The following is a 27,151-nucleotide window of genomic DNA, read 5'->3' as shown; positions in this document are numbered from 1 at the left end:
ACAAAATGTATGCTTACCTGATAAATGTGTTTCTTTCTTGATACAGTGAGTCCACGGCCCGCCCTGTTTTTTTAAGATAGGTTTTTGTCATGTTATAAACCTCAGGCACCTCTGCACCTTGTTGCTTACTTTCTCTCCTTTTACTTCAGTCGAATGACTGGGGTTGGAGGGAATGGAGATGATATTTAACAGCTTTGCTGTGGTGCTCTTTGCCGCCTCCTGCTGGGCAGGAGTGATATTCCCAATAGTAATTAGATTATCCGTGGACTCACTGTGTCAAGAAATAAATACATTTATCAGGTAAGCATACATTTCGTTTTCCTGCGGCTGAATGACTGGGGATTATGGGTAGGGAAGTTACACTGACAGCTTTGCTGGTGTGCTCTTTGCCTCCTCCTGCTGGCCAGGAGTTGAATATCCCACTAGTAATTGTAATGACGTTGTGGACTCTCCATGTCCGGAAAGAAAGACATTTATCAGGTAAGCATAAATTTTGTTATTTCAATCAAATGTCTTAATCTGTAAATGAAAATAAAAATGTTGTTCTTCTGTCTCCTGCAGGTTACACTAAGAGCTGATTCTCCCATAAATAATGTGTGTAACAGTTTAGCAAATGCACTACACACATCCTCACATTCCATAGAAGAATCGTTAGCCAAGAGGCCTTCTGGGAAACACTCGAAAGGTGGGTATACCTTACCAATAAACATTTATGTAATTTGCTGTTTTTTATTGTCTAAAATGTTTTGTGTATCTGTATATATTTATCTCCTAAAATGGTGATATTCAGTAGGGCTCCATAACGTGGGATATAATTCCCCCCACAAGGAGGTGGCCTAGAACCCACACAAGCCTAAATTCCCTCCCATCTCTATTCAGTTCTGTTCTTGGTCTCCCAGGAGAAGTTTAAAAATAGGTGTACAGCTATCCAACTACTTGTTTATGGATTAATGTTTGGAAGCTCAGACCGATGTGAGACTCTTTATCCTTGGGACGTATTATTCACAAAGAAGACAGAGGAGCTTTTCAGTAAGCTGATTGATACAGGGACATAGAAATACCCTGTTATGGCTGAAATCCCTAAGGAGATAAGTGTGCACATTACTAATCTCAGGTTTCGTGGGGACTTGTCACTCAGCCTCCCCCTGTGGGATAATGGTATTTCCTCAGATATCTTCTGCTGTACTTGTACACATACTGGATGACTCTGTACTGGATACTGCTGCAGTTTGCTGACTGGTAAGCTGGTGGAGGGTACTTCCGGTTAGTCACTTACCACAGCACACACACACAGCCCAAAGGCTGTTAGAAGGCACTCTGACACAGGTACACCCTAGCCAGGTGACACACTTTTTTGCCCAACTCAGGTCCTTAACTGCCATACATCACTCAAGAGGGAGCTCTAATTGGTACCCTTTTGGATCCTTTGGGAGCTCTGGGACCCCTTTTTCAGCAATTTTTAAAAACGGGTGTATGTCCCTTAAAGAAAAACGCTGATTGCACAGAGCAAAGAAATCCGGTTAGCTTGAGTAGCAGTTTATAGGCATGTTTTGTGTACTTTACTTCAAAACCTTTTTTATCATTTTAAGCCTCTCTGAGGCACTGGCACTATTCCGGGAGGTAGCCTCTCCCCCTCCTCTTTGCAGTCTTTCCCTCCTCAATCCTGCAGTTGGGGAGGACAAGGCCTTTGGAGCATCTGTCAGAGTTTTTTACTCCAGAATCCTGCATCTATCTGTGATCCTGTCACTGGAGGGTGTTAGTACTCACACAGGAGCTGCCAGGGGGGGGGGGGGGTTCACTTAGGGACACTTAGTAAAATTATATCAGGGCCTAGGTATTACCTTGCTTTATTAGTACTTTGCAGGTGTCAGGGGTTAAATTGTCTAGCTCTACCATTTATTTGTATCACTCTTTGACTGTTATTTTCATGCTCTGCTATACTGTGAGTTTTTGAAGATTATGGAACCTAGTGAATCTGTCCCCACTGAAACATTATGGAATAGGGTCTTACATATACCTCTCCCTGTACATATTTATGTCTGTTTTGCAAATCTGTTCCAGTGTACCAGGTTAATCAAATTTGTAATAGTTGCGTACATCAGTTTATGCATGCAAATCAGCCACATACCTCTACTTCCTCTAAGGAATTATGTCCTGTTTATATTACTCAGGGAGCCTCTACTGACTTTACTCCCAAGTTTAAAGATAATTTGCACAGGGCTATTGCCAAATTTGTAGTGGCTATACCCAATTAAGCATAAACCAAATCTGGGGATTTACCTTACTCTCTTGATTTGAACACGCAAACCCTTTCCCCCTCAACCTCAAATTCCTATCTTTCTTCAGAGCTCTGACTCTGAGGACTCAAAATCATCCAGTTCAGTTGGGGAAGTGTCTTCTGGTGAACCTGACCCTGAATTTGACAATGCCTTCAGATTTAAGAACATATTCACACCTTGTTACTTGAGGGACTGAGAACTCAGGGTATTTCTGAGGAGAATCCTGCTGAAAAGCCTGTAAATCAGTTAAATGTTGTTTTCTAAGCTCTTCCTAAGCTTCCAGAGGTATTTCAGGTTTCAGATTTGGTCTCTGACTATATAGCCAAAATGAAAACAAAACAACTAGTATTCCTTCTTCCAGGTTTAAGAGAATGTACCTGGTTCCAGTGCAGAACGTAGAATTATGGGAAAAATACCCAAGGTTGATGGAGCTATTTCCACTTTTGCCAAATGCACTACCATCCCTATGCAGGATAGCATCTCTTTCAGGGATCCAATGGATCACAAAATGGAGTCATTCCTGAGAAAGCTCTTACTTCAGACAGATCTTCTGCTTTAACCATCAGTTTCTATAACCTGTGTAGCTGCTGCAGGAGCCCTCTGGTATGATTCTCTGTCCAAGATGGTTTCTGACAAATCCTCTGCGGATGATCTCCAGTATTGCATTAAAGCCCTTAAAATGGCTAACGCCTTTATATGTGACGCAGTAATGGACGTCATCAAGATTGATGTCAAGAACATGTCTACTGCAGATATGCAAGAAGGTCCTTATGGTTAAAATCATGGTCAGCTGACATAGTTTAAAAAAACAGGCTGATGTCTTATTCCTTCCAAGGGAAGATTCTATTTGGTTCTGACTTGGACTGAAATGTTACAACTGTTTCTGGTGTGAAAGGAGCTTTTTTCCCTCAGGACAAGAAATCCAATGGAAAGAACAGACCATGTAATCGGTTTCATTCTTTTCGTCCCTCAGGAGATCAGAACTCCTCCTCTTTAAAGAGTCTGAGTCCTCCAAGCCAGCCTGGAAGCCTGGTTTTTCATGGGCAAAGAACAAGCAGTCCAACACCAACCCCAAATCTGTTTGAAGGTGCGGCCCCAGACCAGAATCTCTTATAGTAGAGGGCAGACTTGGTCTTTTTCATAAAGCCTGGTTCCAGTCAGTCCAGGAACCCTGGTTCCAAAACATCATATCCCATATCATATCATCATATCCCAGGACCACCATCAGTTCCTAAGGTTTGCTAGGGAAACACTTCCTATTTGTCACCCTTACATTTGGTTTGGCTACATCTCCTCTCATCTTAACAAAGGTACTAGGAGCGTTGTTCGCGGTGATCAGAGCTCAGGGGATTTTAATTACCCCTTTCTGTCATGTAATTAGCAAGAGTCCATGAGCTAGTGACGTATGGGATATACATTCCTACCAGGAGGGGCAAAGTTTCCCAAACCTTAAAATGCCTATAAATACACCCCTCACCACACCCACAAATCAGTTTTACAAACTTTGCCTCCTATGGAGGTGGTGAAGTAAGTTTGTGCTAGATTCTACGTTGATATGCGCTCCGCAACAGGTTGGAGCCCGGTTTTCCTCTCAGCGTGCAGTGAATGTCAGAGGGATGTGAGGAGAGTATTGCCTATTTGAATGCAATGATCTCCTTCTACGGGGTCTATTTCATAGGTTCTCTGTTATCGGTCGTAGAGATTCATCTCTTACCTCCCTTTTCAGATCGACGATATACTCTTATATATATACCATTACCTCTGCTGATTTTCGTTTCAGTACTGGTTTGGCTTTCTACAACATGTAGACGAGTGTCCTGGGGTAAGTAAGTCTTATTTTCTGTGACACTCTAAGCTATGGTTGGGCGCTTTTTTTATAAAGTTCTAAATATATGTATTCAAACATTTATTTGCCTTGACTCAGGATGTTCAACATTCCTTATTTTCAGACAGTCAGTTTCATATTTGGGATAATGCATTTGAATCAATCATTTTTTCTTACCTTAAAAAATTTGACTTTTTCCCTGTGGGCTGTTAGGCTCGCGGGGGCTGAAAATGCTTCATTTTATTGCGTCATTCTTGGCGCAGACTTTTTTGGCACAAAAAAATCTTTTCTGTTTCCGGCGTCATACGTGTCGCCGGAAGTTGCGTCATTTTTTGACGTTCTTTTGCGCCAAAAATGTCGGCATTCCGGATGTGGCGTCATTTTTTGGCGCCAAAAGCATTTAGGCGCCAAATAATGTGGGCGTCTTATTTGGCGCTAAAAAAATATGGGCGTCGCTTTTGTCTCCACATTATTTAAGTCTCATTTTTCATTGCTTCTGGTTGCTAGAAGCTTGTTCTTTGGCATTTTTTCCCATTCCTGAAACTGTCATTTAAGGAATTTGATCAATTTTGCTTTATATGTTGTTTTTTCTCTTACATATTGCAAGATGTCTCATGTTGCATCTGAGTCAGAAGATACTTCAGGAAAATCGCTGCCTGGTGCTGAAACTACCAAAGCTAAGTGTATCTGCTGTAAACTTTTGGTAGCTGTTCCTCCAGCTGTTGTTTGTATTAAATGTCATGACAAACTTGTTAATGCAACATCTAATGTTCAGAGTGTTCCTGATAACATACGAGATTTTGTTTCTGAATCTATTAAGAAGGCTATGTCTGTTATTCCTCCTTCTAGTAAACATAAAAAGTCTTTTAAAACTTCTCTTTATCCAGATGAATTTTTAAATGAACATCATCATTCTGATTCTAATGATTCTTCTGGTTCAGAGGATTCTGTTTCAGAGGTTGATGCTGATAAATCTTCATATTTATTTAAAATGGAATTTATTCGTTCTTTACTTAAAGAAGTCCTAATTGCATTAGAAATTGAGGATTCTGGTCCTCTTGATACTAAATCTAAACGTTTAGACAAGGTCTTTAAATCTCCTGTAGTTATTCCAGAAGTTTTTCCTGTTCCTGGTGCTATTTCTGAAGTAATTTCCAGGGAATGGAATAAATTGGGTAATTAATTTACTCCTTCTAAACGTTTTAAGCAATTATATCCTGTGCCGTCTGACAGATTAGAGTTTTGGGACAAAATCCCTAAAGTTGATGGGGCTATCTCTACCCTTGCTAAACGTACTACTATTCCTACGGCAGATGGTACTTCCTTTAAGGATCCTTTAGATAGGAAAATTGAATCCTTTCTAAGAAAAGCTTATTTGTGTTCAGGTAATCTTCTTAGACCTGCTATATCTTTGGCGGATGTTGCTGCAGCTTCAACTTTTTGGTTGGAAACTTTAGCGCAACAAGTAACAGATCATGATTCTCATAACATTATTATTCTTCTTCAACATGCTAATAATTTTATCTGTGATGCCATTTTTGATATTATCAGAGTTGATGTCAGGTTTATGTCTCTAGCTATTTTAGCTAGAAGAGCTTTATGGCTTAAAACTTGGAATGCTGATATGTCTTCTAAATCGACTCTACTTTCCCTTTCTTTCCAGGGTAATAAATTATTTGGTTCTCAGTTGGATTCTATTATCTCAACTGTTACTGGTGGGAAAGGAACTTTTTTACCACAGGATAAAAAATCTAAGGGTAAAAACAGGGCTAATAATCGTTTTCGTTCCTTTCGTTTCAACAAAGAACAAAAGCCTGATCCTTCATCCTCAGGAGCAGTTTCAGTTTGGAAACCATCTCCAGTCTGGAATAAATCCAAGCCTTCTAGAAAAGCAAAGCCAGCTTCTAAGTCCACATGAAGGTGCGGCCCTCATTCCAGCTCAGCTGGTAGGGGGCAGATTACGTTTTTTCAAAGAAATTTGGATCAATTCTGTTCACAATCTTTGGATTCAGAACATTATTTCAGAAGGGTACAGAATTGGTTTCAAGATAAGACCTCCTGCAAAGAGATTCTTTCTTTCCCGTGTCCCAGTAAACCCAGCGAAAGCTCAAGCATTTCTGAAATGTGTTTCAGATCTAGAGTTGGCTGGAGTAATTATGCCAGTTCCAGTTCTGGAACAGGGGCTGGGGTTTTATTCGAATCTCTTCATTGTACCAAAGAAGGAGAATTCCTTCAGACCAGTTCTGGATCTAAAAATATTGAATCGTTATGTAAGGATACCAACATTCAAAATGGTAACTGTAAGGACTATCCTGCCTTTTGTTCAGCAAGGGCATTATATGTCTACAATAGATTTACAGGATGCATATCTGCATATTCCGATTCATCCAGCTCACTATCAGTTTCTGAGATTCTCTTTCCTAGACAAGCATTACCAGTTTGTGGCTCTGCCGTTTGGCCTAGCAACAGCTCCAAGAATTTTTACAAAGGTTCTCGGTGCCCTTCTGTCTGTAATCAGAGAACAGGGTATTGTGGTATTTCCTTATTTGGACGATATCTTGGTACTTGCTCAGTCTTCACATTTAGCAGAATTTCATACGAATCGACTTTTGTTGTTTCTTCAAAATCATGGTTGGAGGATCAATTCACTAAAAAGTTCATTGATTCCTCAGACAAGGGTAACCTTTTTGGGTTTCCAGATAGATTCAGTGTCCATGACTCTGTCTTTGACAGACAAGAGACGTCTAAAATTGATTTCAGCTTGTCGAAACCTTCAGTCACAATCATTCCCTTGGGTAGCCTTATGCATGGAAATTCTAGGTCTTATGACTGCTGCATCGGACGCGATCCCCTTTGCTCGTTTTCACATGCGACCTCTTCAGCTCTGTATGCTGAACCAATGGTGCAGGGATTACACAAAGATATCTCAATTAATATCTTTAAAACCGATTGTACGACACTCTCTGACGTGGTGGACAGATCACCATCGTTTAGTTCAGGGGGCTTCTTTTGTTCTTCCGACCTGGACTGTAATTTCAACAGATGCAAGTCTTACAGGTTGGGGAGCTGTGTGGGGGTCTCTGACAGCACAAGGGGTTTGGGAATCTCAGGAGGTGAGATTACCGATCAATATTTTGGAACTCCGTGCAATTTTCAAAGCTCTTCAGTCTTGGCCTCTTCTGAAGAGAGAATCGTTCATTTGTTTTCAGACAGACAATGTCACAACTGTGGCATACATCAATCATCAAGGAGGGACTCACAGTCCTCTGGCTATGAAAGAAGTATCTCGAATTCTGGTTTGGGCGGAATCCAGCTCCTGTCTAATCTCTGCGGTTCATATTCCAGGAATAGACAATTGGGAAGCGGATTATCTCAGTCGCCAAACGTTGCATCCGGGCGAATGGTCTCTTCACCCAGAGGTATTTCTTTAGATTGTTCAAATGTGGGAACTTCCAGAAATAGATCTGATGGCTTCTCATCTAAACAAGAAACTTCCCAGGTATCTGTCCAGATCCCGGGATCCTCAGGCGGAGGCAGTGGATGCATTATCACTTCCTTGGAAGTATCATCCTGCCTATATCTTTCCGCCTCTAGTTCTTCTTCCAAGAGTAATCTCCAAGATTCTGAAGGAATGCTCGTTTGTTCTGCTGGTAGCTCCAGCATGGCCTCACAGGTTTTGGTATGCGGATCTTGTCCGGATGGCCTCTTGCCAACCATGGACTCTTCCGTTAAGACCAGACCTTCTGTCGCAAGGTCCTTTTTTCCATCAGGATCTAAAATCCTTAAATTTAAAGGTATGGAGATTGAACGCTTGATTCTTGGTCAAAGAGGTTTCTCTGACTCTGTGATTAATACTATGTTACAGGCTCGTAAATCTGTATCTAGAGAGATATATTATAGAGTCTGGAAGACTTATATTTCTTGGTGTCTTTCTCATCATTTTTCCTGGCATTCTTTTAGAATTCCGAGAATTTTACAGTTTCTTTAGGATGGTTTAGATAAAGGTTTGTCCGCAAGTTCCTTGAAAGGTCAAATCTCTGCTCTTTCTGTTCTTTTTCACAGAAAGATTGCTAATCTTCCTGATATTCATTGTTTTGTAAAAGCCTTGGTTCGTATAAAACCTGTCATTAAGTCAATTTCTCCTCCTTGGAGTTTGAATTTGGTTCTGGGGGCTCTTCAAGCTCCTCCGATTGAACCTATGCATTCATTGGACATTAAATTACTTTCTTGGAAAGTTTTGTTCCTTTTGGCCATCTCTTCTGCCAGAAGAGTCTCTGAATTGTCTGCTCTTTCTTGTGAGTCTCCTTTTCTGATTTTTCATCAGGATAAGGCAGTGTTGCGAACTTCTTTTGAATTTTTACCTAAGGTTGTGAATTCCAACAACATTAGTAGAGAAATTGTAGTTCCTTCATTATGCCCTAATCCTAAGAATTCTAAGAAGAAATCATTGCATTCTTTGGATGTTGTTAGAGCTTTGAAATATTATGTTGAAGCTACTAAGACTTTCCGAAAGACTTCTAGTCTATTTGTCATCTTTTCCGGTTCTAGAAAAGGCCAGAAAGCTTCTGCCATTTCTTTGGCATCTTGGTTGAAATCTTTAATTCATCATGCCTATGTTGAGTCGGGTAAAACTCCGCCTCAGAGGATTGCAGCTCATTCTACTAGGTCAGTTTCTACTTCCTGGGCGTTTAGGAATGAAGCTTCGGTTGATCAGATTTGCAAAGCAGCAACTTGGTCTTCTTTGCATACTTTTACTAAATTCTACCATTTTGATGTGTTTTCTTCTTCTGAAGCAGTTTTTGGTAGAAAAGTACTTCAGGCAGCTGTTTCAGTTTGAATCTTCTGCTTATGTTTTCATTTAAACTTTATTTTGGGTGTGGATTATTTTCAGCAGGAATTGGCTGTCTTTATTTTATCCCTCCCTCTCTAGTGACTCTTGCGTGGAAAGATCCACATCTTGGGTAGTCATTATCCCATACGTCACTAGCTCATGGACTCTTGCTAATTACATGAAAGAAAACATAATTTATGTAAGAACTTACCTGATAAATTCATTTCTTTCATATTAGCAAGAGTCCATGAGGCCCACCCTTTTTTGTGGTGGTTATGATTTTTTTGTATAAAGCACAATTATTCCAATTCCTTATTTTTTATGCTTTCGCACTTTTTTCTTATCACCCCACTTCTTGGCTATTCCTTAAACTGATTTGTGGGTGTGGTGAGGGGTGTATTTATAGGCATTTTAAGGTTTGGGAAACTTTGCCCCTCCTGGTAGGAATGTATATCCCATACGTCACTAGCTCATGGACTCTTGCTAATATGAAAGAAATGAATTTATCAGGTAAGTTCTTACATAAATTATGTTTTTTTGGACCCATTCAATGCCTCTAGCTATTGGCAATACTCAAAGGCCACTATCTTTCCTCCAAGACCACGGTTAGAGAATCAATGTTCCAAAGATTTCTTTAACTGCTGCTACAAGTGTGTCCTTTCTAGGAGTCATCATAGATTCAGTCCTCATGCGTCTATTCTTGAGAGAATCACGCAGACTCAAACTTCAGAAGGCATGTCTGTCACTGTAACGTGGGTTTTTTTCCATCAGTAGTTCAATGCATGGAGGTAGTGGGTCTTATGGTTGCGTCTTCGCAAGTGGTCCCTTTTGCCTGCCTCCACTTGCAACCTTTAACTATCCTCAATCAGTGGTCGGATTATCTGTAATTGGGACAACAGATTGTTCTGGATCTGTCCGTCAAACAATCTCTCTTGGTGGGTACAAGGTCCATCTTTTACCCTTGGGACTTCTTTCCTTTGCCCATCATGGGCTATTGTGATGACAGACACCAGTTTTCTCTTGTAAGGTGTATCCAGTCCACGGGTTCATCCATTACTTGTGGGATATTCTCCTTCCCAACAGGAAGCTGCAAGAGGACACCCACAGCAGAGCTGTCTATATAGCTCCTCCCCTAACTGCCACCCCAGTCATTCTCTTGCAGTATCAAGAGATATGTGGTGACTTAGTGTAGTTTTACCTTCAATCAAAAGTTTGTTGTTTTTAAACTGTACCGGCGTTGTACTGTTTTACTCTCAGGCAGAAATTAGAAGAAGAGTTCTGCCTGGAGGTTGATGATCTTAGCGGTTTGTAACTAAGGTCCATTGCTGTTCTCACACATAACTGAAGAGTATGGGACAACTTAAGTTGGGGGAACGGTCTGCAGATTACCTGCTTTGAGGTATGTTCAGTATATTTATTTCTAGAGAGATGAATGAGTTCTAGAAAATGCTGACAGAGCCTTGTGTATTTGAGGTGAGGCCTGATGCAGTGATTTAACAGCGACTGGGATCATGCTTACAAAACAGGGTAATACTCTTATTACTTAGTGACAGTTAAACGTTTACATGAATTAAAAAATAGGACGTTTTTTCTCTGAGGGAGATAACTTTTTATTTGGGGCCTAGTTTCCACATGGCTAATCAGATACTCCTAGGAGTATTTTCTTAAGGCCCCTCTGGCATCCAGTACATGGTGGGAGGGGCCTATTTTAGCGCTCTAAATGCGCAGTTTTAATTCAGACTGAGACATCCAGCTTCCCTAGAGGAGTCCTCTGGCACCTGAGGACCATTATAAGGGGTTTATTTCTGCACAAAATCGTACTTGAGGGCAGGTAGGAGCCTCAGCAGAGCTGTGGCAGTGTGCTTAACTGTCTTGTAACATTTTTTAACGTTTTTAAATCCGTTTTGGGGCCTAAGAGGTTAATCATCCATTTGCAAGTGGGTGCAATGTTGCTTTAGTCCCTTACACACACTGTAAAAATTTCAAAGACTTTACTATATTTTTACACTGTTTTGCAGTTTAAGTGTTAGTTTTTCTCTTGTTAAGTGTGTTCAGTCCACGGGTCATCCATTACTTATGGGATATATTCTCCTTCCCAACAGGAAGTTGCAAGAGGATCACCCAAGCAGAGCTGCTATATAGCTCCTCCCCTCACATGTCATATCCAGTCATTCTCTTGCAACCCTCAACAAAGAAGGAGGTCGCGAGAGGAGTTGTAGTTTTTACTTAATTATTCTTCAATCAAAAGTTTGTTATTTTAAATGGCACCGAAGTGTGCTGTTTTTCTATCTCAGGCAGTATTTGGAAGAAGAAACTGCCTGCGTTTTCTATGATCTTAGCAGGCGTAACTAAGATCCACTGGCTGTTCTCGGCATTCTGAGGAGTGGGGTAACTTCAGAAAATGGGAATAGCATGCGGGGTCCCCCGCAAATGAGGTATGTGCAGTACAATATTTTCTGGGAATGGAATTGACTAAGAAAACACTGCTGTTACCCGTATGATGTAAGTACAGCCTTAAATGCAGTAGTAGCGACTGGTATCAGGCTGATAAATGTATGCACAGTAGAGTTATTTTCTAGGGACTAGAATTTGACTGAGAAAATACTGTTAATACTGAAATAATGCTTAAGCCTTATCTGCAGTGGAAACGACTGGTAGCAGGCTTAGTGATAACTTTGCATGACATTAAAAAAAAAAAAAAAAAAGTTTGTTTTTAAAACGTTTACTGGCATGTTATTCGTTTTGTGAGGTACTTTGGTGATAAATCCTTTTGGGCATGATTTTTTTCCACATGGCTAACGTATATTTCTGCATAGAAACCGTTATATCAGGTCTCCCACTGTTGTAAATGAGTGGGAGGGGCCTTTTTTAGCGCCTTGTTGCGCAGTTAAAATTCTAGCACAGTCTTCCTGCTTCTTCCTCCTTGATCCAGGACGTCTCTAGAGAGCTCAGGGGTCTTCAAAATTCGTTTTTGAGGGAGGTAATCAGTCACAACAGACCTGTGACAGTGTGTTTGACTGTGATAAAAGCGTTAAATCTTAATTTGATATCCGTTTTTGGGTACTGAGGGGTTAATCGTCCTTTTGCTAATGGGTGCAATCCTCTGCTAATTAATACATTTAAAGAATTGTTGACTATAACTGAATTAGTTCTTTGTTATTCAACTGTGTTTTTTTAAAAGTGCTGCAGCGTTTTTTATATTGCTTGTAAACTTATTGAAAGTAATTTCCAAGCTTGCTAGCTTCATTGCTAGTCTGTTTAAACATGTCTGATACAGAGGAGCCCAATAGAAATATGTGTACCAATTGTATTGATATTACTTTGAATAAAAGTCAATCTGTACCGATAAAGAAATTATCACCAGACAACGAGGGGAAAGTTATGCCGTCTAACTCTCCTCACGTGTCAGTACCTTCGTCTCCCGCTCGGGAGGTGCTTGAGATTGAGGCGCCAAGTACATCAAGGCCCTTACAAATCACTTTACATGATATGGCTAATGTTATGAAAGAAGTACTATACAATATGCCCGAGTTAAGATGCAAGCGCGACAACTCTGGGTTAAGGACAGAGCGCGCCGATGAAACGAGAGCCATGTCTGATACTGCGTCACAATTTGCAGAACATGAGGACGGAGAGCTTCATTCTGTGGGTGACGGTTCTGATTCGGGGAGACCGGATTTAGAAATTTCAAATTTTAAATTTAAGCTTGAGAACCTCTGCGTGTTGCTAGGGGAGGTGTTAGCGGCTCTGAATGATTGTGACACGGTGGCAATCCCAGAGAAATTATGTAGGCTGGATAAATACTATGCGGTACCGGTGTGTACTGACGTTTTTCCTATACCAAAGAGGCTTACAGAGATTATTAGCAAGGAGTGGGATAGACCCGGTGTGCCTTTTCCCCCTCCTCCGATATTTAGAAAAATGTTCCCTATAGACGCCACCACACAAGACTTATGGCAGACGGTCCCTAAGGTGGAGGGAGCAGTTTCTACTTTAGCCAAGCGTACCACTATCCCGGTGGAGGATAGCTGTGCTTTCTCAGATCCAATGGATAAATAATTAGAGGGTTACCTTAAGAAAATGTTTGTTCAACAAGGTTTTATATTACAGCCTCTTGCATGCATTGCGCCTGTCACTGCTGCAGCGGCATTCTGGTTTGAGTCTCTGGAAGAAGCGATTCGCACAGCACCATTGGATGAGTCTTTGAGCAAGATTAGAACCCTTAAGCTGGCTAATTCGTTTGTTTCGGATGCCGTAGTGCATTTAACCAAACTTACGGCTAAGAATTCCGGATTCGCCACACAGGCGCGCAGAGCGCTATGGCTTAAATCCTGGTCAGCAGATGTAACTTCTAAGTCTAAACTACTGAACATTCCTTTCAAAGGGCAGACCTTATTCGGGCCCGGCTTGAAGGAAATTATTGCTGACATTACTGGAGGTAAGGGCCACACCCTTCCTCAGGACAGGGCCAAATCAAAGGCCAAACAGTCTAATTTTCGTGCCTTTCGTAATTTCAAGGCAGGAGCAGCATCAACTTCCTCCGCTCCAAAACAGGAAGGAACTACTGCTCGTTACAGACAGGGTTGGAAAGGCAACCAGTCATGGAACAAGGGCAAGCAGGCCAGAAAGCCTACTTCCGCCCCTAAGACAGCATGAAGACAGGGCCCCCTTTCCGGAGACGGATCTAGTGGGGGGCAGACTTTCTCTCTTCGCCCAGGCTTGGGCAAGAGATGTACAGGATCCCTGGACGTTGGAGATTATATCTCAGGGATGCCTTCTGGATTTCAAAACTTCTCCTCCACAAGGGAGGTTTCATCTGTCAAGGTTATCAACAAACCTAGTAAAGAAAGAGGCATTTCTACAATGTGTACAAGACCTCTTAGTGATGGGAGTGATCCACCCAGTTCCGCGAACGGAACAGGGGCAAGGGTTTTATTCAAATCTGTTTGTGGTTTCCAAAAAAGAGGGAACCTTCAGACCAATCTTAGACTTAAAAATCTTAAACAAATTCCTAAGGGTTACATCGTTCAAGATGGAAACCATTCGGACCATCCTACCCATGATCCAAGAGGGTCAATATATGACCACAGTGGACCTAAAGGATGCCTACCTTCACATACCGATTCACAAAGATCATTATCGGTACCTAAGGTTTGCCTTTCTAGACAGGCATTACCAGTTTGTAGCTCTTCCCTTCGGGTTAGCTACGGCCCCGAGAATTTTTACAAAGGTTCTGGGCTCACTTCTGGCAGTACTAAGACCACGAGGCATAGCGGTGGCTCCGTACCTAGACGACATTCTGATACAAGCGTCAAGTTTTCAAAATGCAAAGTCTCATACAGAGATAGTTCTAGCATTTCTGAGGTCGCATGGGTGGAAAGTGAACGTGGAAAAGAGTTCTCTGTTACCACTCACAAGGGTCCCTTTTCTAGGGACTCTTATAGATTCTGTAGAGATGAAAATTTACCTGACGGAGTCCAGGTTATCAAAGATTCTCAATGCTTGCCGTGTCCTTCACTCCATTCCAAGCCCATCAGTAGCTCAGTGCATGGAAGTAATCGGCTGAATGGTCGCGGCAATGGACATAGTGCCATTTGCGTGCCTACATCTCAGACCGCTGCAACTATGCATGCTAAGTCAATGGAACGGGGATTACTCAGATCTGTCCCCTTTGCTAAATCTGGACCAGGAGACCAGAGATTCTCTTCTCTGGTGGTTGTCACGGGTTCATCTGTCCAAAGGAATGACTTTTCGCAGACCAGATTGGACGATTGTAACAACAGATGCCAGCCTACTAGGCTGGGGAGCAGTCTGGAACTCCCTGAAGGCTCAGGGATCGTGGACTCAGGAGGAGAAACTCCTCCCGATAAACATTCTAGAATTAAGAGCAATATTCAATGCTCTTCTAGCTTGGCCTCAGTTAGCAACACTGAGGTTCATCAGATTTCAGTCGGACAACATCACGACTGTGGCTTACATCAATCATCAAGGGGGAACCAGGAGTTCCCTAGCGATGTTGGAAGTCTCGAAGATAATTCGCTGGGCAGAGTCTCACTCTTGCCACCTGTCAGCGATCTACATCCCAGGCGTGGAGAACTGGGAGGCGGATTTAAGTCGCCAGACTTTTCATCCGGGGGAGTGGGAACTTCACCCGGAGGTATTTGCTCAACTGATTCGTCATTGGGGCAAACCGGATCTGGATCTCATGGCATCTCGCCAGAACGCCAAGCTTCCTTGTTACGGATCCAGGTCCAGGGACCCGGGAGCGGTGCTGGTAGATGCACTAGCAGCCCCTTGGGTTTTCAACATAGCTTATGTGTTTCCACCTTTTCCGTTGCTGCCTCGACTGATTGCCAGGATCAAACAGGAGAGAGCATCGGTGATTCTGATAGCGCCTGCGTGGCCACGCAGGACCTGGTATGCAGACCTAGTGGACATGTCGTCCTGTCCACCATGGTCTCTACCCCTGAGGCAGGACCTTCTAATTCAGGGTCCTTTCAACCATCCAAACCTAATTTCTCTGAGGCTGACTGCTTGGAAATTGAACGCTTGATTCTATCAAAGCGTGGGTTTTCGGATTTGGTTATTGATACATTAATACAGGCTCGGAAACCTGTTACCAGAAAAATTTACCACAAGATATGGCGTAAATATTTATATTGGTGTGAATCCAAGAGTTACTCATGGAGTAAGGTTAGGATTCCTAGGATATTGTCTTTTCTACAAGAGGGTTTAGAAAAGGGCTTATCCGCTAGTTCACTAAAGGGACAGATTTCTGCTCTGTCTATTCTTTTACACAAGCGTCTGGCAGAGAATCCAGACGTCCAGGCTTTTTGTCAGGCTTTGGCTAGGATTAAGCCTGTGTTTAAAGCTGTTGCTCCTCCGTGGAGCTTAAACTTGGTTCTTAAAGTTCTTCAGGGTGTTCCGTTTGAACCCCTTCATTCCATTGATATTAAGCTTTTATCTTGGAAAGTTCTGTTTTTGATGGCTATTTCCTCGGCTCGAAGAGTCTCTGAGTTATCTGCCTTACATTGTGATTCTCCTTATCTGATCTTTCATTCAGACAAGGTAGTCCTGCGTACTAAACCTGGGTTTTTACCTAAGGTTGTTTCTAACAGGAATATCAATCAAGAGATTGTTGTTCCATCATTATGTCCTAATCCTTCTTCAAAGAAGGAACGTCTTTTGCATAATCTAGACGTGGTCCGTGCCCTGAAGTTCTATTTACAGGCAACTAAAGATTTTCGACAAACTTCTTCTCTGTTTGTCGTTTACTCTGGACAGAGGAGAGGTCAAAAGGCTTCGGCTACCTCTCTCTCTTTTTGGCTTCGTAGCATATTACGCTTAGCCTATGAGACTGCTGGACAGCAGCCTCCTGAAAAAATTACAGCTCATTCCACTAGAGCTGTGGCTTCCACCTGGGCCTTTAAGAATGAGGCCTCTGTTGAACAGATTTGCAAGGCTGCAACTTGGTCTTCACTTCATACTTTTTCCAAATTTTACAAATTTGACACTTTTGCTTCTTCGGAGGCTGTTTTTGGGAGAAAGGTTCTACAGGCAGTGGTTCCTTCTGTTTAATGTTCCTGCCTTGTCCCTCCCATCATCCTTGTACTTTAGCTTTGGTATTGGTATCCCATAAGTAATGGATGACCCGTGGACTGAACACACTTAACAAGAGAAAACATAATTTATGCTTACCTGATAAATTTATTTCTCTTGTAGTGTGTTCAGTCCACGGCCCGCCCTGTCTTTTTGAGGCAGGTTCTAAATTTTAAATTATAACTCCAGTCACCACTGCACCCTATAGTTTCTCCTTTCTCGTCTTGTTTCGGTCGAATGACTGGATATGACATGTGAGGGGAGGAGCTATATAGCAGCTCTGCTTGGGTGATCCTCTTGCAACTTCCTGTTGGGAAGGAGAATATATCCCATAAGTAATGGATGACCCGTGGACTGAACACACTACAAGAGAAATAAATTTATCAGGTAAGCATAAATTATGTTTTTTATCTTAAAGGCAAAGTAACGTTTTTGTATAATTGCTGTTTCACCTTTATTAAAGTGTTTTCCAAGCTTGCTTGTCTCATTACTAGTCTGTTAAACATGTCTGACATAGAGGAAACTCCTTGTTCAATATGTTTAGAAGCCATGGTGGAACCCCCTCTTAGAATGTGTACCAAATGTACTGAAATTTCTATCAAATATAAAGACCATATTATGGAGCTTAAAAATTTATCTCCAGGGGATTCTCTGACTGAAAAAAAGGAGATTATGCCATCTAGCTCTCCCCATGTGTCAGAACCTATAACTCCCGCTCAAGTGACGCCAAGTACATCTAGCGCGTCTAATTCTTTTCCCTTACAGGACATGGCGGCAGTTATGAATGCTACCCTCACAGAGGTATTTTCCAAACTGCCAGGGTTACAAGGAAAGCGAGACAGCTCTGGGGCTAGAACTAATACAGAGGTTTCTGACGCTTTAATGCCTGTGTCCGATATGCCCTCACAATACTCAGAAGCCGAGGCAGGTGAGCTTCTATCTGTGGGTGACATTTCAGACTCAGGGAAGGCGTTGCTTCAGTCTGATTCTGAAATGACAGCGTTTAAATTTAAGCTTGAACACCTCCACTTATTGCTTAGGGAGGTTTTAGCGACTCTGGATGATTGTGACCCCATTGTGGTTCCAGAGAAATTGTGTAAAATGGACAAATACTTTGCAGTTCCTGTTTACACTGATGTTTTTCCAGTCCCTAAGAGGTTTTCGGAAATTATTACTAAGGAATGGGATAGACCAGGTGTGCCGTTCTCTCCCCCTCCTGCTTTCAAAAAGATGTTTCCCATAGATGCCGCTGTACGGGACTCGTGGCAGACGGTACCTAAGGTGTAGGGAGCAGTCTCTACCCTAGCTAAGCGTACAACTATCCCCGTCGAGGACAGTTGTGCTTTCCTAGATCCTATGGATAAAAAATTGGAGGGTCTCCTTAAGAAAATTTTTATTCATCAAGGTTTTATTCTCCAGCCTCTTGCATGCATAGCCCCAGTTACTGCTGCAGCGGCTTTTTGGTTCGAGTCTCTTGAGGAGACTCTGCAGGTGGAGACTCCGCTAGACGACATTCTAGACAGGATTAAAGCTCTTGAGTTAGCTAATTCCTTTATTTCTGACGCCGTTTTTCAGTTAACCAAACTAACGGCTAAGAATTCAGGTTTTGCCATTTTGGCGCGTAGGGCGCTATGGCTTTAGTCCTGGTCAGCAGACGTTACTTCAAAGTCTAAGCTTCTTAACATCCCCTTCAAGGGACAGACCCTATTCGGGCCCGGTCTGAAGGAGATCATTTCTGATATTACTGGAGGAAAAGGTCACGCCCTTCCTCAGGATAGGTCCAATAAGAGGACCAAACAGAATAATTTTCGTTCCTTTCGAAACTTCAAGAGTGACGCAGCCTCAGTTTCCTCTAATGCAAAACAAGAGGGACATTTCGCCCAGTCCAAACCAGTCTGGAGACCTAACCAGGCTTGGAACAAGGGGAAGCAGGCCAAGAAAACTGCGGCTGCCTCTAAGACAGCATGAAGGAGTAGCCCCCGATCCGGGACCGGATCTAGTAGGGGGCAGACTTTCTCTCTTCGCCCAGGCTTGGGCAAGAGACGTCCAGGATCCCTGGGCGCTAGAGATTGTTTCCCAGGGATATCTTCTGGAATTCAAAGGTTCATCTCCAAAGGGGAGATTTCATCTCTCACAATTATCTGTAAACCAGATAAAAAGAGAGGCATTCTTACGTGGCGTTCAAGACCTACTGGTTATGGGAGTGATCCACCCAGTTCCAAGAGAGGAACAGGGGCTGGGTTTTTATTCAAACCTGTTTATAGTTCCCAAAAAAGAGGGAACTTTCAGACCTATGTTGGATCTCAAGATCCTAATCAAATTTCTCAGGGTCCCATCCTTCAAGATGGAGACAATCCGAACCATCCTCCCTATGATCCAGGAGGGTCAATATATGACTACCGTGGACTTAAAGGATGCTTATCTCCACATTCCGATTCACAGAGATCATCATCAGTTCCTCAGGTTCGCCTTCCTAAACAGGCATTACCAGTTTGTGGCTCTTCCCTTCGGGTTAGCCACGGCACCAAGAATCTTTACGAAGGTTCTAGGGTCCCTTCTGGCGGCTCTAAGGCCGCGGGGCATAGTGGTAGCCCCTTACCTAGACGACATTCTGATTCAGGCATCAACTTTTCAAATCGCCAAGTCCCATACGGACATTGTTCTGGCCTTTCTGAGGTCTCACGGGTGGAAAGTGAACATAGAAAAGAGTTCTCTCTCTCCTCTCACAAGAGTTTCCTTCCTAGGAACCCTGATAGATTCAGTAGAAATGAATTTTTTTCTGACAGAGGTCAGGATATCAAAGCTTCTAACTTCCTGCCGTGCTCTTCATTCCATATCTCGGCCGTCAGTGGCTCAGTGTATGGAAATGATCGGCCTAATGGTAGCGGCAATGGACATACAGGGATTGCAGAATTATTAGGCAAATGAGTATTTTGACCACATCATCCTCTTTATGCATGTTGTCTTACTCCAAGCTGTATAGGCTCGAAAGCCTACTACCAATTAAGCATATTAGGTGATGTGCATCTCTGTAATGAGAAGGGGTGTGGTCTAATGACATCAACACCCTATATCAGGTGTGCATAATTATTAGGCAACTTCCTTTGCTTTGGCAAAATGGGTCAAAAGAAGGACTTGACAGGCTCAGAAAAGTAAAAAATAGTGAGATATCTTGCAGAGGGATGCAATCATGCAGCACTCTTAAAATTGCAAAGCTTCTGAAGCGTGATCGTCGAACAATCAAGCGTTTCATTCAAAATAGTCAACAGGGTCGCAAGAAGCGTGTGGAAAAACCAAGGCGCAAAATAACTGCCCATGAACTGAGAAAAGTCAAGCGTGCAGCTGCCAAGATGCCACTTGCCACCAGTTTGGCCATATTTCAGAGCTGCAACATCACTGGAGTGCCCAAAAGCACAAGGTGTGCAATACTCAGAGACATGGCCAAGGTAAGAAAGGCTGAAAGACGACCACCACTGAACAAGGCACACATGCTGAAACGTCAAGACTGGGCCAAGAAATATCTCAAGACTGATTTTTCTAAGGTTTTATGGACTGATGAAATGAGAGTGAGTCTTGATGGGCCAGATGGATGGGCCCGTGGCTGGATTGGTAAAGGGCAGAGAGCTCCAGTCCGACTCAGACGCCAGCAAGGTGGAGGTGGAGTACTGGTTTGGGCTGGTATCATCAAAGATGAGCTTGTGGGGCCTTTTCGGGTTGAGGATGGAGTCAAGCTCAACTCCCAGTCCTACTGCCAGTTTCTGGAAGACACCTTCTTCAAGCAGTGGTACAGGAAGAAGTCTGCATCCTTCAAGAAAAACATGATTTTCATGCAGGACAATGCTCCATCACACGCGTCCAAGTACTCCACAGCGTGGCTGGCAAGAAAGGGTATAAAAGAAGAAAATCTAATGACATGGCCTCCTTGTTCACCTGATCTGAACCCCATTGAGAACCTGTGGTCCATCATCAAATGTGAGATTTACAAGGAGGGAAAACAGTACACCTCTCTGAACAGTGTCTGGGAGGCTTTGGTTGCTGCTGCACGCAATGTTGATGGTGAACAGATCAAAACACTTACAGAATCCATGGATGGCAGGCTTTTGAGTGTCCTTGCAAAGAAAGGTGGCTATATTGGTCACTGATTTGTTTTTGTTTTGTTTTTGAATGTCAGAAATGTATATTTGTGAATGTTGAGATGTTATATTGGTTTCACTGGTAAAAATAAATAATTGAAATGGGTATATATTTGTTTTTTGTTAAGTTGCCTAATAATTATGCACAGTAATAGTCACCTGCACACACAGATATCCCCCTAAAATATCTATAACTAAAAACAAACTGAAAACTACTTCCAAAACTATTCAGCTTTGATATTAATGAGTTTTTTGGGTTAATTGAGAACATGGTTGTTGTTCAATAATAAAATGAATCCTCAAAAATACAACTTGCCTAATAATTCTGCACTCCCTATAGTTCCGTTTGCCCGCCTACATCTCAGACCACTGCAACTTTGCATGCTCAACCAGTGGAATGGGGACTACACAGATTTGTCTCCTCTGTTAAATCTGGATCAAGAGACCAGGGATTCTCTTCTCTGGTGGTTATCTCGGGTCCATCTGTCCAGGGGAATGAGTTTCTGCAGGCCAGAGTGGACTATAGTGACGACATATGCCAGCCTTCTGGGCTGGGGCACAGTCTGGAACTTCCTGAAGGCTCAGGGTTCGTGGACTCAGGAGGAAGCCCTCCTTCCGATAAACATTCTGGAACTAAGAGCGATATTCAATGCTCTTCAGGCTTGGCCTCAACTAGCTGCGGCCAAGTTCATCAGATTTAAGTCGGACAATATCACGACTGTAGCCTATATCAACCATCAGGGGGGAACAAGGAGTCCCCTGGCAATGATGGAGGTTTCCAAGATAATTCTATGGGCAGAGGTTCACTCTTGCCATCTCTCAGCTATCCATATCCCAGGAGTAGAGAACTGGGAGGCGGATTTTCTAAGTCGGCAGACTTTTCATCCGGGGGAGTGGGAGCTCCATCCGGAGGTATTTGCCCAGCTGATTCAACTTTGGGGCAAACCAGAACTGGATCTGATGGCGTCTCGTCAGAACGCCAAGCTTCCTTGTTACTGGTCCAGGTCAAGGGATCCCCAGGCAGCGCTGATAGATGCTCTAGCTGTGCCCTGGTCCTTCAACCTGGCTTATGTGTTTCCACCGTTTCCTCTCCTCCCTCGTCTGATTGCCAAGATCAAGCAGGAGAGAGCTTCGGTGATTTTGATAGCGCCTGCGTTGCCACGCAGGACTTGGTATGCCGTTCTGGTGGACATGCCATCCTCTCCACCATGGACTCTGCCGCTGAGGCAGGACCTTCTACTCCAAGGTCCATTCAAACATACAATCTAATTTCTCTGCGTCTGACTGCTTGGAGATTGAACGCTTGATTTTATCAAAAACGTGGTTTCTCCGAGTCGGTCATTGATACCTTGCTTCAGGCTCGAAGGCCTGTCACCAGGAAAATCTATCATAAGATATGGTGTAAATATCTTCATTGGTGTGAATCCAAGGGTTACTCGTGGAGTAAGGTCAGGATTCCTAGGATACTATCTTTTCTCCAAGAAGGATTGGAAAAGGGATTATCGGCTAGTTCCTTAAAGGGACAGATTTCTGCTCTGTCTATTCTTTTGCACAAGCGCCTGGCTGATGTTCCAGACGTTCAGGCGTTTTGTCAGGCTTTGGTTAGAATCAGGCCTGTGTTTAAACCTCTTGCTCCGCCATGGAGTTTAAATTTAGTTCTTAAAGTTCTTCAAGGGGTTCCGTTTGAACCCTTACATTCCATAGATATCAAGCTTTTATCTTGGAAAGTTCTGTTTTTAGTAGCTATCTCTTCGGCTCGAAGAGTTTCAGAGTTAACTGCCTTGCATTGGGATTCCCCTTATCTGATCTTCCATGCAGATAAGGTAGTTTTGCGTACCAAACCTGGGTTTCTTCCTAAGGTAATATCTAATAGGAATATCAATCAGGAAATTGTTGTTCCGTCACTGTGTCCTAATCCTTCTTCAAAGAAGGAATGTCTTTTACACAATCTTGACGTGGTTCTTGCTTTAAAGTTTTATTTGCAAGCTACTAAGGATTTTTGTCAAACATCTGCATTGTTTGTCGTCTACTCTGGACAGAGGAGAGGCCAATAGGCTTCGGCAACTTCTCTTTCTTTTTGGCTGAGAAGCATAATCCGTTTAGCTTATGAGACTGCTGGCCTGCAGCCTCCTCAAAGAATTACAGCTCATTCTACTAGAGCGGTAGCTTCCACATGGGCTTTTAAACATGAGGCCTCTGTTGAACAGATTTGTAAGGCGGCGACTTGGTCTTCGCTTCATACTTTTTCTAAATTCTACAAATTTGATACTTTTGCTTCCTCGGAGGCTATTTTTGGGAGAAAGGTCTTGCAGGCAGTGGTGTCTTCCGTTTAAGTGCCTGCCTTGTCCCTCCCTTCACCCGTGTCCTAAAGCTTTGGTATTGGTATCCCACAAGTAATGGATGAACCCGTGGACTGGATACACCTTACAAGAGAAAACAAAATTTATGCTTACCTGATAAATTTATTTCTCTTGTGGTGTATCCAGTCCACGGCCCGCCCTGTCACTTTAAGGCAGGTGTTTTTTATTTTTAAACTACAGTCACCACTGCACCCTATAGTTTCTCCTTTTTTCTTGCTTGTCTTCGGTCGAATGACTGGGGGTGGCAGTTAGGGGAGGAGCTATATAGACAGCTCTGCTGTGGGTGTCCTCTTGCAGCTTCCTGTTGGGAAGGAGAATATCCCACAAGTAATGGATGAACTCGTGGACTGGATACACCACAAGAGAAAGACATTTATCAGGTAAGCATAAATTTTGTTTTTTAGGCTCGGGCACAGTCTTGAATTCTCAAAGAGCGCAAGGAGTTTGGTCCCCACTGGAGGTGAGGTTACCAATCAACATTCTGGACCTCTAAGCAATTATTGGGGCGCTTCAGTCCTGGCCCCTCTTAAAAGAGGAAAATTATTCTGTTTCGAACCTGATAACAATGTTCCCCAAAATATATGAGGATAAACAATATCTTTGCATTATCTGTTCTCTTTCATAGAAAGTTAGCTAAGATTCCTGATGTTCAGACTTTTCTCTAGGCACTAGTAAGAATTAGGCCCATTGTGAGACCTATTTCTGCGTCCCGGGATTTGAATCCAGTTCTTTCTGTTGTGCAAGGTCCTCCATTTGAACCAATGCATTCCATTGATATTACGTTTTTATCTTGGAATAATGATTTTCTTGTTAGCAATCCCCTCAGCTCTGAGAGTTTGAGTTATCATCTTTGTTCTGCGATACTGTATTTTTAGTTTTTCACTAGGATAAAGTTGTACTTCTTACTAAATATTATTTTCTTCCTAAGGTAGTTTCTTTGGAAAATATCAATCAGGAGGTTGTTGTTCCTTCTTTGTGTCCAGATCCTGCTAATTCTAAGCAACAACTTTTAAGTAATCTTGATGTAGTCAGAGGAACTACTGTAGCTTTGGCCTCTTGGCTCAAACAGGTAATTCACAAGACTTACTTGGTGGTGGGAAAGTCTCCTCTTAATTATCACAGCATATTCTACAAGATCAGTTGCTACTTCCTGGGCTGCATCTGCATCTTTGGAGCAGATTTTCAAAACTGCAACATGGTCTGCATACATTTTCAAAATGTTTTTGCTTCTTCACAAGCCACTTTTGGCAGGATAGTCCTTCAGGCTACAGTGTCTGACATATAGAAACTGCCAGAAAATTGTTCCACCCATTCCTTAACATGGACTATCTTCTCTTGGGAATTAATCCTACGTTATGGAGCCTTATGGACATAATTTATGCTTACCTGATAAAATCTTTTCTTTCTGAATGCTGATAGTCCATAGGCCCCACCCATTTCAATTTTTCCATCCTTATATGAGGAGAGCCCACGGCTTCATTCATTACTTGTGGGAAATACAGAACTTGGCTACCAGGAGGAGGCAAAGACACCCCAGCCAAAGGCTTAAATACCTCCCCCTCTCCCCTCATCCCCCAGTCATTCTTTGCCTTTTGTCACAGGAGGATGGCAGAGAAGTGTCAAAAGATTCTGAGTAGTCTCTTATGGAGGGTAGTACTCTTCGGAATGGGACTGGAGTTTTAAGTAGTCTTGTCAGCCTCTCAGTGAGAGCATTAACGAATGTTAGGATCTGGAGATGCAGGGAGAGTCTTTCTGCAAAACCATCCAGATTGGTATTAACAGCTCCTTAAGCAATCAGTGTTGACGAGTTTATACATGATTGCTTTATTGTGTTTTTTGGCTGTGACATGTGTGAGATGTGGATTTTGCATTGCGTGAACAGTCAGGTTCTTCCTTCATTTTGATTATTGCGTAGCCTGTTTAGTTTGACGTGCTTTTTCTCAGCTGCAGGGGCGGTCCTGCATGGCACTCCATGTGACCGGGTGTGGCCTAATTCTCTTCCTTTTTCTGACCGTCGGTTGCAGGAGACAAAAGCGGTTTCTCTGTGGGCCTGGGTCATAGGAGGTGGTGAATGCCCTGGCCATTGGGGTATAAAGGTGCCATTTATTTTATTCTATAGTCCATATTAAAGGCGCAAGCTATGGAGGACTCTGATGCGTTAGAGGGTACTCCCTCTCTGTCTAAATCTAATGACTGTGTTTATTGTGAGGAGGCTATGGTGTATCCGTCTGCTCAACTATGTTCCACATGCCTTGATAAAATAGTGATATCTAAAAAGAACAAGATGTTTAGTACCACTGAGCCATCCACCTCTAAGGGGTCTCCGTCCCGTGAGGTGCGTTCCCTACAATCATCTCTGATTACACATGCAGCTTTCCAGTGCACTACTAATCCTCCTGTGGGAGGGGCCCTGTCGCTGCCAGATTTTGCTGATCAGTTGCAAACAGCTGTGTCTGCGGCCTTCAGTGCTTTACCTCGCACTGCTAAGCGCAAGCGAAAGGTTAAACATTTCTTTCCTTCCCATGGGTCATCTACTCCGTTGGATGTATCTGAGACTAGATTATCCGCCGATGCAGAAGACTCCGATACTTCGGAGGACTCTTTCTCTGGGTCGGAATCTGCGGCCTCTAAACCTCTGACTGGAGGAACCAGACTTTAGGTTTAGGATGGAACACTTATGCTTTTTGTTAAAAGAAGTGTTGGCTACTCTAGAGGTTCCAGAACCGAAATACACGAAGAAACCTTCTATTCCTAAGCTTGATAACGATGAGGACTGGGTGGTGCCCCAGACATTCCCGGTTCCTGTAAAGATGGCGAATATTATTAAGAATGAATGGGAGAGACTTGGTTCATACTTCTCCCCTTCTTCTTCGTTTAAGAAATTGTTCGCAGTTGCTGATTCTCAGCTAGAATTGTGGGGATCTGTCCCTACCACTTACCCACTCGAGGATAGTTTGTCGTTTAAGGAACCCATGGATAAGAAATTAGAGACCCTGTTAAGAAAAATGTTTCATCACACGGTGTTCGTATTTCAGCCTGCAGTGGCGGGCGATGCGGTGGCGGGAGCCGCTTCCTATTTTTGTGACTCTCTGTCAGAGATGATCGAGGTGGAGACTCACCTCGATGAGATACAGGAAAGAATTAAGGCCCTGAGGGAAACTAATTTGTTTATCTGTGATGCAAATATGCAGATTATTTGCTTGAATGCCAAGACATCATGCTTTTCTGTTCTGGCCCGGAGGGCCCTGTGGTTGAATTCGTGGTCTGCTGACATGACGTCCAAATCTAGCTTACTTTCCCTTCCATTTAAGGGAAAGTTCTTTTCGGTCCAGGCCTGGACTCTATCATATCCATGGAGGGGGGGGCAAGGGTGCCTTTCTACTGCAGGATAAGAAGAATAAACCTAAGGGTCCTAATTTTCGTTTCTTTCGTTCGGAGAAGTCCCAATGACAGCAGCCTGGTGTTAAGCCCGAGCAGTCCAAGGGATCTTGGAAGCCTTTTCAGTCTTGGAATAAAAACAAGCAGAGCAAGAAGCCCGCAGAGACAAAATCGTCATGAAGGGGCGGCACCCGATCCGTCTCTGGATCTCGTAGGGGGCAGACTATCTCTTTTTGCGGAGGCTTGGAGAGACGTGCAGGATCCTTGGGTTCTGGAGGTTATTGCCCAGGGTTACAGGATAGGTTTCAAAACTTATCCTCCCAGGGGCAGATTCCTCTTGTCAAATCTATCGTCAAGACCAGAGAAACGAGATGCCTTTCTAGAGTGCGTGAGGGATCTCTCCTCTCTTGGAGTAATTGTACTGGTACCGCTAGCAGAAAGAGGTCTAGGGTACCATTCAAACCTTTTTGTGGTCCCAAAGAAGGAGGGCACGTTTCGCCCGATTCTGTAACTAAAGTGCTTAAACAAGTTTCTGTCAGTCCCATCGTTCAAGATGGAGAAGATAAGGTCTATTCTGCCCTTAGTTTAAGAGGGTCAGTTCATGACTACGATAGACTTGAAGGACGCTTACCTTCATGTGCCTATATACAAGGATCACTTCAAGTTCCTAAGATTCGCTTTTCTGGACCAGCACTTCCAGTCGAGACCTCTTCTACTTCTTCTTCGATCTCATGGAAAGAGTTCTA

The 27,151-nt window shown here is 43.0% G+C and overlaps 1 protein-coding gene across 1 annotated transcript in view; it reads left to right on the top strand.

Moving 5' to 3' along the window:
• The window catches only part of ZCCHC14 (zinc finger CCHC-type containing 14), an 817,209-nt gene that overhangs the window by 99,969 nt on the left and 690,089 nt on the right, over positions 1-27,151 (top strand). Inside the window, exon 3 of the mRNA XM_053701177.1 lies at positions 562-685. Coding sequence (XP_053557152.1) covers positions 562-685 — 124 coding nt within the window. The remainder of the gene's footprint in view (positions 1-561; positions 686-27,151) is intronic.

The sequence above is a fragment of the Bombina bombina genome, chromosome 1, assembly GCF_027579735.1.
Source record: "Bombina bombina isolate aBomBom1 chromosome 1, aBomBom1.pri, whole genome shotgun sequence".
NCBI classification, from domain to species: domain Eukaryota; kingdom Metazoa; phylum Chordata; class Amphibia; order Anura; family Bombinatoridae; genus Bombina; species Bombina bombina.
Note: the sequence above shows the minus strand (reverse complement) of the source record. Positions and strands in the feature narration are given on the sequence as shown.